Genomic DNA, 14,274 nt, shown 5'->3' with positions numbered 1-14,274 from the left:
ACTAGCAGTTGCAGCCAGCCGCAGCTCCATGGGGATGGGGGAAGAGGCAGCACAAGCGCTTCAGAGCACAGGGCATGGGAGCAGGCCGCAGGGGGGAGAAGGGGGGATGGACTAAGGGGCAGCAACATCTTCCATGCACACTGCAAACAAACATCACCCAAGGAAAGCAGAGACAAGAGACCCTGACAGTGGGGTGGGGCATCTCGGCAGGGCAGATCAGGAGGCTCCCTCCAGACTCCCCAGCAGCAGGGCCAGAGGAAGCAGAGCAGCAAAATAGCACAAAATAACAACCTGCAACTGCTAAAAAACCCTGCGACTGTCAGTTATAAATAGCCCAGTTGGGCTGGAAAACCACAGTCAGTACAAAAGACCTACAGTTTACAAAATCACAGGAGACAGCCACCATGAAGCCACTACGTTAGGTTAATTTGTTATTAGTCACGTTTCATTTGGGTGGCGTGTGGTGACCTCTAGTGGTGTGAAAACCATACAGGTATCTTTCTCCAAACTAGGAAATGATTTAGGAAAATACATTTCTCTCCCAAGTATCCATTGTGAAGACATCATTGGAATAAAGATTTAGATTGTTGCCACATTACTGTACATTGTCAGAATTTCTTCCTTGTTAGGTCTTGTTGCTGCAAGATGTCATTGATAGTAATGTGTACCTTCAACTAGTGCAAACGTTCTTATTTTTGACTCCCTACCTCAACAGATTTTCTGTTATGTTAATTTCAAAAGGCTGAATGAGAAGTCTAGGCAAACTGTTTTCTCCCCCTTGAACATAAGAATGGCCATACTGGGTCAGACCAAAGGTCCATCTAGCCCAGTATCTTGTCTTCTGACCATGGCCAATGTCAGGTGCTTCAGAGGGAATGAATAGAACACGTGATCAAGTGATCCATCCCTTGTCACCCATTCCCAGCTTCTGGGAAACAGAGGCTAAGGACTCCATCTCTGCCCATCCTGGCTAATAGCCATTGATGGACCTATCCTCCAGGAACTGTTATGAGCTTGGCTTTCCCAACATCCTCAGGCAAACAGTTGACTGTGCATTGTGTGAAGAAATACTCTTTTGTTTTAAACCTGCTGCCTATTAATTTCATTTGGTGACCCCCCTAGTTCATGTGTTATGAGGAGTAAATAACACTTCCTTACTTACTTTCTCCACACCAGTCATGATTTTATAAACCTCTATCATATCCCCCCCTTAGTCATCTGTTTTCCAAGCTGAAAAGTCCCAGTCTTATTAATCACTCCTCATATGAAAGCTGTTCCATACCCCTAATCACTTTTGTGGCCCTTTTCTGTACCTTTTCCAATTCCAATATATCTTTTTTGAGATGGGGCGACCACATCCACATGCAGTATTCAAGATGTGGGCATACCATGAATTTATATAGAGGCAATATAATATTTTTTGTCTTTTTATCTATCCCTTTCCTAAGGATTTCCAACATTCGGTTAGCTTTGACTGCTGCTGCACATTGAGTTGATCCACAGTGACTTTCTTTCTTCAGTGGTAACAGCTAATTTAGACCCCATCATTTTATATGTAGAGTTGGGATTAGGTTTTCCAATGTGCATTACTTTGCATTTATCAACATAGAATTTCATCTGCCATTTTGTTGCCCAGTCAACAGTTTTCCAAGAACCCTTTGTAACTCTTCTTAGTCTGCTTTGGACTTAACTATCTTAAACAGTTTTGTATCATCTTCAAATTTTTCCACTTCACTATTTACCCCTTTTCCAGATGATTTATTAATATGTTGAACAGTACTGATCTCAGTACAGACCCCACTATTTACCTTTCTCCGTTTTGAAAGCTGACCATTTATTCCTACCCTTTGTTTCCTATCTTTTAACCAGTTACTGATCCATGAGAAGACCTTCCCTCTTATCCGATGACAGCTTATTTTGCTTAAGAGCCTTGGCGAGGGCAAAAAATCTAAGTACACTATATTCACTGGATCCCCCTTGTCCACATGCTTGTTGATCCCCTCAACAAATTCTAGTAGATTGGTGAGGCATGATTTCCCTTTAAAAAAAACCCATGCTGACTCTTCCCCAATAAATCGTATTCATCTGTGTCTGATAATTCTGTTCTTTACTATAGTTTCAACCAATTTGCCCAGTACTGAAGTTAGGCTTGCTGGCCTGTAATTGCAGGGATCACCTCTGGAGCCTTTTAAAAAAAATTGGGATCACATTAGCTATCCTCCCATCTGGCACAGAAGCTGAATTAAATTATAGGTTATATACCACAGTTAGTATTTCTACAATTTCACATTTGAGTTCCCCTTGTGTCTGAATACTTTTAGCTCTATGTCTATTTTTGGGTCTTCTATCACCTCCATCACCATAGAGCTTTAAGTACTTCTCAGATTAATTAGATCTGCATAGAAGGTATTTAAAAAAATTCCATGGAGTCCTGAATATGTGGGATATATTCAGTGATTATTTGTAGTGAACTTTTAGTGGTTCGTAGTGAACTTTTTTTGGTTCCTAAGAGACCCATGATAAAATTCTACTGAACTGTGATAGACTTCACTTCTTGGGTTCTGTTAAATCATCCCTTCTACAGACAATTTATTACTGTGATATATACAAATAAGCAGAGCAAATGTGTTTTGCTTTTTTGTATGCCCTGGTTCATTTGAAAGTAAAGACTTTAAAAAAAAAAAAAAGTCTTCAGGCAGGATACTTCACTGCCACCCCAGTCCATTTCCAACAATGCTGTAACCAAGCAGAACTCTGTTGTACTCTTACCACAGACAATATAGTTTTCAAATAGGTAGTATAGAAGTTCCCAGTATACAAAGCTAATACAGTATGTTTGTTTTCTTAATGATGTTGCCTCCTTCCTCCGTTATCGTTACAATGACAAAGTATGTGTGTTTAAATCAGGCGTGGAGGAGGAGGAAAGAGGAAATCAGTAAACTAAATCAATGAACAGCTTCTCCCTTTCTCTCTGTAAGCACATGCACTATGGGTTACACACGATCCATCAGGGGACACATTTTTCCGGCAGTACATCACCAGTATACACACCTGACCGTGAGGCAGTTTGGTTATCCACACTCCATGTGAGCTCAAAGCTGCAAGGAAAATTGTGTTCCAAACATGTACAATAAGCTATTTATGTTCATTCATAACTTTACTTTTAAATCTTTTTCATTTAGCAAAATGCACAAAAACCATGGATTTTTGAGTGTTATAAACCGCCAGCCAACACCCCATCTTCTATTGTGACACTATATTTCAGAGGATGTAAAATAGATTTTAAGATGATCATGAGCAAAATATAATCCCAGTATATTAATATTGAATTTAATGTCTATGGCTGCAAATTGTTGAGCATCCTCTCCGGCCTCCCCACCAACTGATGGCCCTGTTAAGAGTCGGGGCTATGAACTGCGTAACTCTGGCTGTTCTAGGATGCATGCTTTGATCTGGATAGACTTGGCAATGCTACAGCACAAGCATTGGGCACGCTGGCTATTCCAGGAAGAGTTTTACAGTGCTGACACGGCTGGCTGCTGTAATCACTCATTTAGCTCCCTACACCCAGGGGTGCTGGAACACTTTTTATAGCGCCTGGGCCGATGATGGAATGGAAACCCTCTATTTGGTGTCTGTTATCACGACTTCAAGCCGGGGGTGCACCCCGAGTTCCAGCACCGCCTCCAACTCCTGAGACTTCCCCGGCTCCGCTCCAGGCTCCCTCTGCAGCGGACAGCCGCGCAGGGCCTCTCAATGGCTGCTCTGGCCTTCCGGCGGCCGACTCCATGGCCTCGGGCTTGGCCGCTCTGGCCCCTCTAGAACGCGCTCTATGACCCCGTTCGGGAGCCGATGACAGCGGGTTCCAAGGCTCAGTTACGGAAGCGGCCGCCCGGCGAGGAGGCAGCTGCGCGCGCAGCCCGGGCTCCAGACGCCGAGGAGAGCGCGGCCGTCGCCATCGCTAGGGGGTCCCGGCCCCGGCCGTGTCCGGGCACCATAGCGCCGCTGCGGTGAGGCCCCGCCCCGCTGCCGCGTCGGGCCCCGGGCCCGGTGCATGGAGAGACGGGGGAGGATGGACTGCCCCGCGCTGCCCCCGGGCTGGAAGAAGGAGGAGGTGATCCGCAAGTCGGGCCTCAGCGCCGGCAAGAGCGATGTCTACTACTTCAGGTACCGCCTGGGCGGCCCCCGCCCCTCCCCTCCTCCTCCCGACCGGCCCGCCGGGACAGGCCCCCTCGTCTGTCTCCCCCCTCCCCCCCCACCCGGGGCCGGGACACGGACCGCTCCCCCGGGCAGGCTCCCCTCCTCCCTCCCCGCCCCCGGCACATCCTTCCCCGGACAGGCCTCTCCACCCCCACAGGCTCTCCGCGCCAGGCAGCGGCCGCGGGGGTCGCGCCCCCAGCCACATTCCCTCCCCCCCCACTCCACGGAGGAGATGCAACTCCCAGTGTCGGCTTCAGCACTAATAATACCAGGCAGTGCTGCCACTGGGGCCACGATGTGTCAGACAGACCCCCCTCTGCCCCTTCCGGGTCCAGGACCCCCTACGTGGCACCCTTCCCCCCCCCATAGGGCCAGGACACCCCCATTCAGACATGCACTTGCCCCCACCCCATTATTCACTGGCAGCCCCGCCATCCCCATTTCCCCTCCCCCCTTCACATGTACACATCCACGGGAATAGGACACTTTCACATTCTCACACGTCATTGGGAAGAACTGAAAGCAAGTGACTTGTTTAAAAAAACCAAATATTCAAGAAGTCACCTTCTCGCAGCCATGTCTTTGATCTGCAGATAATTGGTTTGGGGAAAGTTGACAGGCTGTCCTCCTGCCTGTTTTGGCCTTCAGAAAGCACTCCCTGCTTAAGTCACAGCACCTGTCTTCCCCTCCATGGTGATTTTTTCCTGTTGGTCATTTGAAGAGCTTGGATTGATCAGGCTTGAATTAGTGCTGGCTTCGGACATATCATTACACTCCACCCTCTTATATATATTCTTATCTGAATTCTGTGTACGTGCATTTGCAAATTCAGACTTTATACTGCTACAGGTGTGGCAGGCATGTACAGGCTGTTAACAGTGCAGATATTTAACTAGAGAAATAATCAAGCTTGGTTTCTGAAGCAGGAATATTGTAAATTTGAATTCTGAAGCAAGGGCTAGTAGAGCCTGTACGTGTAAGTGGGGGAATAGTCCCGCTATTGTGGGGAACTTTCCTGGCTTCTGTACTACCCCGGTGAAGTGGGCTAGCGAAAGGATCCGAGTCGTCGCTCCCACTTCCTTTACCCAGTGGCCTCCCTTCCCTTGAGGGCTCCCCTTCCACTCTCCTGTCTGGCAAAGTCCTCATAACCCCAACAAGGCTGGGCCCAGGATTCCTGGGGGGCTTGACCCCCAACCCTGCTGTGGTCACCTAGGACAGGGGCTAGGGTGTCCCCACTCCAGGGTACACTCTCTGCACTGAGCACTTCTCTGATCCACTGACCATTACATACAATTTAAAGCAAATGCAAGTTATTTAATCAACAATTTAATTTTAAAAAGAATAAGGAAAAATGGGAAAGGTTAAAGGAAACCCATCACCCCGCTCTGTGGCAGGGACCATCACAAACAGTGCCTCTGGAATGTCAGGGCAGTTCACAGTCTGCTCCTTGTAAGTCCCAGGCCTTCTTCTCAGGCCCTGGCTGTGCTGCAGGGATGCTGTGGGTTGGACACTTGCTCTGGTGGTGGCCACACGCTCTCAGGCTCTAAGTGGTAGGACCCTTCTTCCTAGTGTCACCCCCGCCCTGTCGGGGTTTCAATCCAAGCCTGGCCTGCAGAGCCTCTTTGCTGAGGCGTCTCCCTGTGCTGGGCTTGCTGCCCAGGGTCCCCCTTGCTCTCCCCAGCTGCTCACCACACCCAGCTCCGGACTGCTCCAGCCCCAGCTCCACCACTCGGTCTCAGTGCTGTTGCTCTGCCTCCAGCTCCCTGGGCTGCTTCTTCGGCCCCATCTGCCTCTGGTTGCTACAGCTCTGCTCCCAGGACAGGTCTGCTCTGCAGGCTGCTTCTGTGACTTTGCTCCCAGCACTGACCAGCTTCCTGGGCTGCTTTTCTGGCCCCTCTGGCTCTGATTGCTGCAGCTCTGCTCCCAGGGCAAGTCTGCTCTCTCTGGGCTGTGCCTCTAGCTTTGGGCTTGCAGCTCTGCTCCCAGGACAGGGTCTGCTCTCTCTGGGCTGCTTTTCTGGTCCCTCTGGGTCTGGCACAGCTCTGCTCCCCAGCTCAGCTCAGGCCCCTGCTTTCTCCTTAGCTCGGCCCCACTCTGTCTGACCCAGGCAATTCCAGCTCATACAGAGGACAGGACCTCCCTGGCCTCCTGACTCCCTGATTAGCCTGCCCACCCTGTCATTCAGGCTGACCTGGAGCATTGGCCTCTCCCCATTGTTCCTGGGGGCTGTCAGTCTCAGGGTCCTGATTCCCCATCAACTCTTCCCCCTTTTTAGTACTGGGAGCTAGCAACTAAAACACCCCCACTGAATGTTAGTAAGGGGGCAACAGTCCCCTTACACAAGTGAAGCTATCAGCTGCAGTTTAAGGTTGCAGTCCTGCAGTGCACTCCTTGCGGATGGACTAGTTGCAGGATCCCCATTGACTTCCATATGGAAGAGCCCACGTGCTCATGCAACTTCCCATTAAAGTCAGTGATGATTTGGCCCTGACAGCTTATTGCAGAATCAGGTTCTAAAACACTTAACATCTTTGATGCTAAATGAGCCCCTGAGCAATAGGTGTTACTTGTAAATGGTGCAAGCTAAATTGCTCTTGTTTTTTTCCTTTTGGGAAAATGAAATTAAATGGAATGCTCACAGCTGTGCCAAGAGAAACAGTCACAAACTTGGATCTCTTATTTTAAAACCAGTATTTTTAAATTTAGAGTAAATACTGTTCAGAAGTGAGTTTTTTTCGTTCTAGCAAAATATTGTTTTTACTCTTAATTCTAAAGTTGCTGAACTGTTTGAAGAGTTCACTTTTAGACAAACAAATTGAAACACTTTGTTAGTAAGTTAAAAGTATGTGAAAATATGGGTGTTAGATGGACAGTTTTGTAGCTGTAACTATATTCAATATTACTATCACAATCACAACAATAATACAAAAACCCTACTCTTTCTTTTTACCTTCATTCTTTGTAGGTGTCTCATTAGAGCAGTGGTTCTCAAACTTATGTACTGGTGACTCCTTTCACATAGCAAGCCTCTGAGTGCAACCCCCCTTATAAATTAAAAACACTTTTAAATATATTCAATACCATTATAAATGCTGGAGGCAAAGCAGGGTTTGGGGTGGAGGCTGACAGCTCGCAACCCCCTCATGTAATAACCTCACAACCCCCAGTTTGAGAACCCCTGCATTAGAGGCACTGAAAAACAACTTACAGTTTGTTTCCTTTCTCTTTTGAGAAAAGTAGTAAGTCTTGGTGCTTTGTCTGTAGAACATACAGTCAGACACAAGTCCACACTGCTCTGTGTTAAAGGAAACTCCCTTCTGTTATGGCCACCCTCTTACCAGAGCTCTTCTATTTATGGCTGTCTCTAATGAGTCACACCTGAAGGCCTCTCCCTAACTTTAAAGTAGTGTTTTGGGGCAGGGCTTACTCTCTTCTCTTAGCCCAATGAAGGACTAAGGGCTTAGCCTTTTCATTGTCCTACTGGGGGCAGTTTATTTGTCAGTGTATTTAGAAGCCAGTTTCTATTAGCATTGCACATAGGATCATTTGACCCATCATGTGTTGCCACTAGACAAAAGAAGTGTCTATACTTGTGGAAGGGGAAGCATTGATTTCCATTAGCATTTTAAATAAATCTTGTTGGAAACCCCTTTCTAAAGGAGTTTAATTTGCCATTGTTCTTGTATTACTGCCTTTGTCTGATTTGTGCTACTAACCATATGCTAATATGGTGGCAGATGATTGGATAACATCTGGCATCACGATCAGCTTTTTCTTGCTGCAGTACCACCTTATTGTGAAGCCTGTCTGAAAGCTTAAACTTGAGGCCCACAACATGATTCTTATTTTCTAAATTGTTCCCTGTTGATTGTGGGCCTGGTGATGCACTTTACACGTAAAGTCACTGTTCACAGATTTAAGTGCCAGATTTTGCTTAAGACAAACATTTATTGTGGACAGTATTATTTTAATAGGAACATTTGATTCAGAACAACTAAGTGATTACAGATATATCCTAAAACAACCATTTGGAAAAACGCTACTTAAACGGTTTAGTCCTTTGTAACTGTTTCTGTCTTGCTAGAACTCTGGGGATCTTAATATGCTCAGTTTTCTATATTTTAGGTCCCTGATTAAAATAGGGGGAGGACAAAGCAGTTTAATTGAAATAACCATTATGGCCAAGTCCTGCAAAGGTATCCATTGATTTCAGTGGAAGTTAGGAGCCTAAATACCTAGGTGCATCTGGGCCCATACTACCAGTTTTTCACCCTGATTCTGCCGTGAGCCATGAGTGACCTCATTGTGGCTCTGTGCTGAGCTCACTGCAGAACTGGGGTCTTGTTTGTTTTTTCTAAAGGCAAGAAAAAAGAGGAAAAAGTTTTAAAGGCAATTTCAGTTAGCATGACCAACTAAGTAAATGATGGTGGCTAAGCAGAACTCTTACAGGATTGCAATAAGTTGTAATCAATATGATTATTGATCTTGAAATCCACTTTTGTTCAGCATTGCATTACAGAATTTTAATATCAAATTCACATAACATGGTTTGATAATTTGTTGGTCATGTGGACAAGCTGATAATACAGTGTAGAGCCCTCTAGCATTTTTGTGTGGGACGGTGTCTGCCCTTCTTGGAGATAGATGCCAGTTAGTCCTACTGACTTAATTTATAAGTTTTATAATCCAACTATTCATTAACAATATGGATGGGGTGGAAATACTGCTTAAGAAATACTGTACCAGATGAAAATGTAGCTTTATTTTTAATTAGTTGTGCACTGTGGTCCATATCTCAATAAGAAAAAGTATTTTGCTTATGCTGGAAGACATAATAAGAAACTCTGGGTTTTAAAAAATATGTATTAAAGATGAAGAGGATTATAATCTGGTTTTTAACCTAAAAAATCTGCCTTTTTTATCTGGGAAAGAATTAGGAGTAAATGGTTCAAATTTTAGGACTCATTCCAGCATTATCAGCACTTGATGCAGATCTTCTGCCAAAGCACCACAAAATTGAAATTAAAAATTTGCCAGGCAACTCATGGCTTGCAATTTGATGATTTCATTATACATGGCAGGGCACTAAAATTGAGCAGTTATTTATGTCACTTGCTATGTGACCTTCAATAAATCATTTAACATCTCTATACCTCAGTTTCACCATCTCTAATAGTAGCAGTCATATAGGGATGTTTGGATATCTAATATTTGTAAAGTGCTTTATAATAATCAGATGGATGGCACTAGTGAAATGCCAGAGTATAATTATATTAAAAATATGGGGCGGGAAACAGGATTTTTTTTTTTTTTTTTTTTGACTAAGAAAGATAAGTGGCCTGCCTTCACTTAGTGGACCATCAGACATGCTCCTTTGTATATGAATACATTGTTATTTTTGTTTTAATCCGTGGATATAGCAGACATTGATTTGAAAAGGAAAGGGAAGTAGTAATGAGAATACAGATCGTGCACAGTAGATTCCATAACTTCGGCCCTGATCTTGCAGATGGTTACAGTGAGATGTATAGCACTCACACTTACATTACAAACATTCTTAACTGTACTCCTGTGGAAGTCAAGAGGACTACTCATACTCATTTTAAATATATAAAAAGTGTGTACTAGCGTTTAGCACATTGTGCAGGGTTTGTTTAGGAAATGTAAATTGTCTAATTCCATTCCATTTCAACTGTGAGGAAAATGTCAGTAATACCATATTTAAAGTAAAAGAAAATCCAGGAAGGTAAATCAGCATGGGCCAAATACAGTTAAACAGCCTATGACTCTAGGGTTCTTCAGTGATGTTTTCCTCAGGGCAGCTCAGAACCCTAAGCTAGTGTGTTACCCCTCTGCTTTAGCAAGAGTGAGCTTTGCTGGAAATTAGACTGCGTCAACTCTATGCCACACCAGTCTTGACTGCTTCACCAGCAAAATCCTCAAGACTCTGCCAATCTTAACTTTGTCTTGCCTGTAATGATCGGTGAACCCCAGGGCCTGAGTTCCCCAGAGACATCTCTTTGTAGTGTCCGGCCCCTCTTCAAGATTTATTTTGTGCATTCAAAGCCAGATCTTATTTTAATGACAAAAATAAGTTTGTACTGATTTTTCCTCCTTGTAGCAAAACAGAGCCAGTACAACTCTGGAATTGTGATCTACATTCTGTTCTCTCATGTATTATCAGCAGAATTGTCTACTTTCATTTTCAATGAGTTATGTTTGTGCAAACCATTGAAAGAAGTGGGTTTGCACAGGTATCACTCTTGACATAATTTGACAATAATGGGCCTTGCACAGGTGTCACTGAGGGCCTAGTTTGGCCTGCAGATCCTTTAATAGTGATGATATATTGGAATAAAAAATGCAGCTCTTTTGTAGATGAAATTGTGTTTATAGGCTGATGTCGTAAACTGAACCTCTTTGATACCGAAATCATTGTGACAAGCAACATGGCATCAGAGCAATTTTGGAAACCTGAGATGCCGTTTTCAGAGTAAACCCACACTTAAAATTTTTAAATCCATATTTCAGGTTGCTATCTATAATATGTATATGTTTTAATATACACATATCCATGGCAACATGGGTAAATATATTACAGTTATTAAATGTTTGAGATTTTATTTAAAAATAAGAAATATTTGAAATAAAACAAAAGATTGTCTTGCTCTATTGAAACAAACTAACAGCCTCATAGTCATTAGACACGTTTTTATTCACTCTACAGTGCTAAAAAGTGCAAATGGCATTTGACAGTTAAAAGAATACATGAATTCAGTTTGTGGTTATACTGCCAATACCATAAAGCAGATTGTAAGTTTACATCATGTTGGGGTGGTGAATGGGATGGATAATTACATCAGTACCTCAAAAGAAACAGATCTCTTCTTGAATAGCTTTGTAACAGATAATCATAGACTTCCTTTGAATTCTACAAATTTGTGGTAGGAGATCTTTCTTTCTTAAATAAAAGCTTGTTGAAAGAAAAATTCCGGGGGAAGTTCATTGTTGTTGGACACGTGGCTCCCCACAGTGTGTGTGTGTGTGTGCATGTGTGCATGTATATTTTACTTATAATGTGCCTCTTCTGAAATCCAAACACAGTAATAAAAATTACTCTGCACTGATCTGCACTAAATATTGTTGTCAGTTTGGGATATGACTTTTTTTTAATTTTTCAACCCAGTATAGCTATATGAACCATCATATGGATGCAGTTTTATCTTTATAACTGTGCTTATACAGTAAACTTTATGGTTTGAGGCACTGAATCCACACTAGGAGGATTTTGCCAAAATATTTAGACAGCAAAACCCTCCTAGTGTAGACCGGGCCTTAAATATTTCTACATATTAAGAAGTTACTTTAAAAACTGAACAGTTTGATGTTGTCCACTAAAATCGTAAAGTAGGTCTTCTTTCCTGAAAAGAAACTGTAAACAAATCAAGACCAACTGGTGGCTTTACTTACGCTGCTATTGTTTTGAAAGTAGCACTTTGAGATTAACAACCTCTTTAATAGATTCCTTTTAAATGCAACTACAAAAGCTGGACCGTATTGCCTTGACACATAGGCAGATGGACATTGCTTTGACACTGCTTCTGGATGTTTGTTTTGTGGTTTGATAGTAAAGCAAATACTTAGGTGTTCCAACAACATTTGGATTAGCAGGATTCTGTGCTCTTCCAAAGGATAGATAGTTCAACAGCTTTGCATATCTCTTCAATAGATTTGCTTGTGTAATTACTCTTAGCTTGTTTACTATTAGGTAAGTCCCCAGTCTTGCAAATGGTACTGACCCCTGTATTCTCAGGGAACCCCATTCAAGTCACTGGGGCTCCACACAGGTGCTGAGGTCCACCTGCATGGAACAAATTGTAGAATGAGGGGCTAAATATTTGGAATTTGTCTCCTACCCCATCTGTTTGGCTAAAAATACCAACTTCCATCACCTGTGAACTTCTTTCCTCTGCTCTCGTCTGTTATCTCTTTTCCACACTGTTCCCAATTCATTGAATGACTTCCTTTTTCCATTTTATCAAGCCAACACCATCATCTCATTCTTTATATCTATTGTAAAACTCTCTCCTTCTCTTTTGAAGCCCATAAAGCCACCTCTTATTTTAAAAAACAACAACAAACCTGTATCTTAACATCTGGATTTCTAGTATATTGTGTTTTCTTAAAGACCTTTCTGTTCTGAAAAAAGTTATATAATATACAGTAATACACATTGTTAATGCTAAGCAAACAATAGATAATTGTCACTGGGATTTTCCTTAAAGCTGTATTTAAGACATTATATTTTGATTCTGGTGGATTGGTCAATCTTTCTTAACTTAGCAGCAGCGGGCATTAGAATTTATTTACCTATGTTACCTGACCAAAAGTTTCTATCAGCACTTCTGCTACCCCTCTAGAGATGCATAATATTAGGTTCAAGTGGCCTCTGAGTTTTTGTCACATTATTGAGCTTTAACATCCAGTCTTCCTTTTGCTGTCTGCACTCTGTCCATTGAGGGAGAAATGTCACCAAGGAGACTTCATCTTTTTCCAGTCTGAACAGTTAGACTTCAGGTTGCTCTTGATCCAAATTGGCCTGTGCAGCAGGACTACATAATACTTAGGCAAATTCTTGTGGTCAAATAAATATTCAAAAATTGTGGATGGCACGTGTAGTCCTGACAGAAGTAGCTGTGAGGGGATGGAGAATGGTCAGTTGTCCCTCTGGGGACGGCAGATGCAAAAGGAACTGTTAGAGCTTTGAGCATGACCAAGTCACATGAAATCTTTGGAGACTGTAACTATTAAACTCTTAAAAAGTCTCTACTGAATGTGAACTGCAATTTTTAAACAATTTTTTGTCAAAGGCTTATAAGTTGGTGAAAGTTGGACAGATTTTCATAGGGACAACACTGGCACAAAGACCAGGTTACAAGTCCCTGCAGGAGAGGATGGGGATACTAGAACTGTTCAGATTGCCAGAATTTATTAGTGTGGCCAAAACACTAGCTTTGTTCTCAGAAATGGCTGAACTATATTGGCTGAAATCTTCTAAAGCAGTTCTGCTTGACGCAGACACCCAGTGTCAAAAATTTCAGCCCAAAATGTTTAATGTTTGGCATAGTTATAAGCAACTGAAAACAGGGTCTTAAAATGGGAGGTGTTGGGCAACCTTAATAATTTTGTAATTTGCATCTTGAGTCTTGGGGGTCAAATAGACTAACTACCCTGTATATTAACTGAATTTCATTGTACTGTGAAATTTTAAATTGTACTATTGCTTGGCAGGTCATTAGATTATTGGGGAGGAGCTGAGCAAATAGCTTTGAAAGAGATATCTGTATTTACAAAGGCTGGTGTATATCCACTTTCCATTGATGAAGTGGTGAACCAATTAATAAACTTGCATTGCTCAAGAAAGGTTCTTGAATAGTGCAAGACAGTATATTCCTGAGGTATAAGGCTGGGAGAATTTGGCTGGTGCCTTTCTCTGTGTGATTCATGAGTGGCTCTGGGAGCATTCATGCAATATAGTTGGGTATGGGGCTCCATATGTGGTTGTGCCAAGTGATAACAGCGCCTGGAGGGGATTGCTGCTTGTCACTAGCAAAGCATTGTGAGAGACAGACCAGGATGGAGCGTTAAGGGACACATCTCTTATCTTAGCTCCCGGCAGACAGTACACCCTTCTGTTCTGTGATCAACTCTGGAGACAGACCTCTCCATTTTTCTGAGTAGGGAGTTCCCAGTCATGTAGACCTCCCTCTTCCTGGTGTGGGTGTGATTCTCTGGCCTTCCCTCTACTGTTCTTTCTGGTTGCAAGTCCTCTTGTCTTTTGTTTTCACTTGCAATCTTCCGAGAGTCATCCTCGATCCTCTTGGGGCTCTAAACTCTGGGTATCTCCATTGACTCTTTCCCTCTTCTTGTAAGACTAGCCGCTCTTCTCTTCTTCTCCTTGCACGCTTGTCTTCTATTACTGCCTGCTCTGCCCCTTCTTCATTTTCCATCTCAGCAAACCTGTTTCTGAGTTCTATTTCTCCTTCACTAACCAGTCTTTTTCTCTGCCTGGTT

General features: G+C 43.2%; 1 protein-coding gene across 1 annotated transcript in view; it reads left to right on the top strand.

The window, feature by feature from the left end:
* The first annotated feature begins 3,888 nt into the window (after positions 1-3,888).
* The window catches only part of MBD2 (methyl-CpG binding domain protein 2), a 51,865-nt gene continuing 41,479 nt past the window's right edge, over positions 3,889-14,274 (top strand). The window contains exon 1 of the mRNA XM_077816682.1: positions 3,889-4,167. Coding sequence (XP_077672808.1) covers positions 4,055-4,167 — 113 coding nt within the window. The 5' untranslated portion in view covers positions 3,889-4,054. The remainder of the gene's footprint in view (positions 4,168-14,274) is intronic.

Source organism: Eretmochelys imbricata, chromosome 5, assembly GCF_965152235.1.
Source record: "Eretmochelys imbricata isolate rEreImb1 chromosome 5, rEreImb1.hap1, whole genome shotgun sequence".
NCBI classification, from domain to species: Eukaryota; Metazoa; Chordata; order Testudines; family Cheloniidae; genus Eretmochelys; species Eretmochelys imbricata.
The sequence above is the reverse complement of the archived record's forward strand: the minus strand, read 5'-3'. Positions and strand labels throughout refer to the sequence as shown.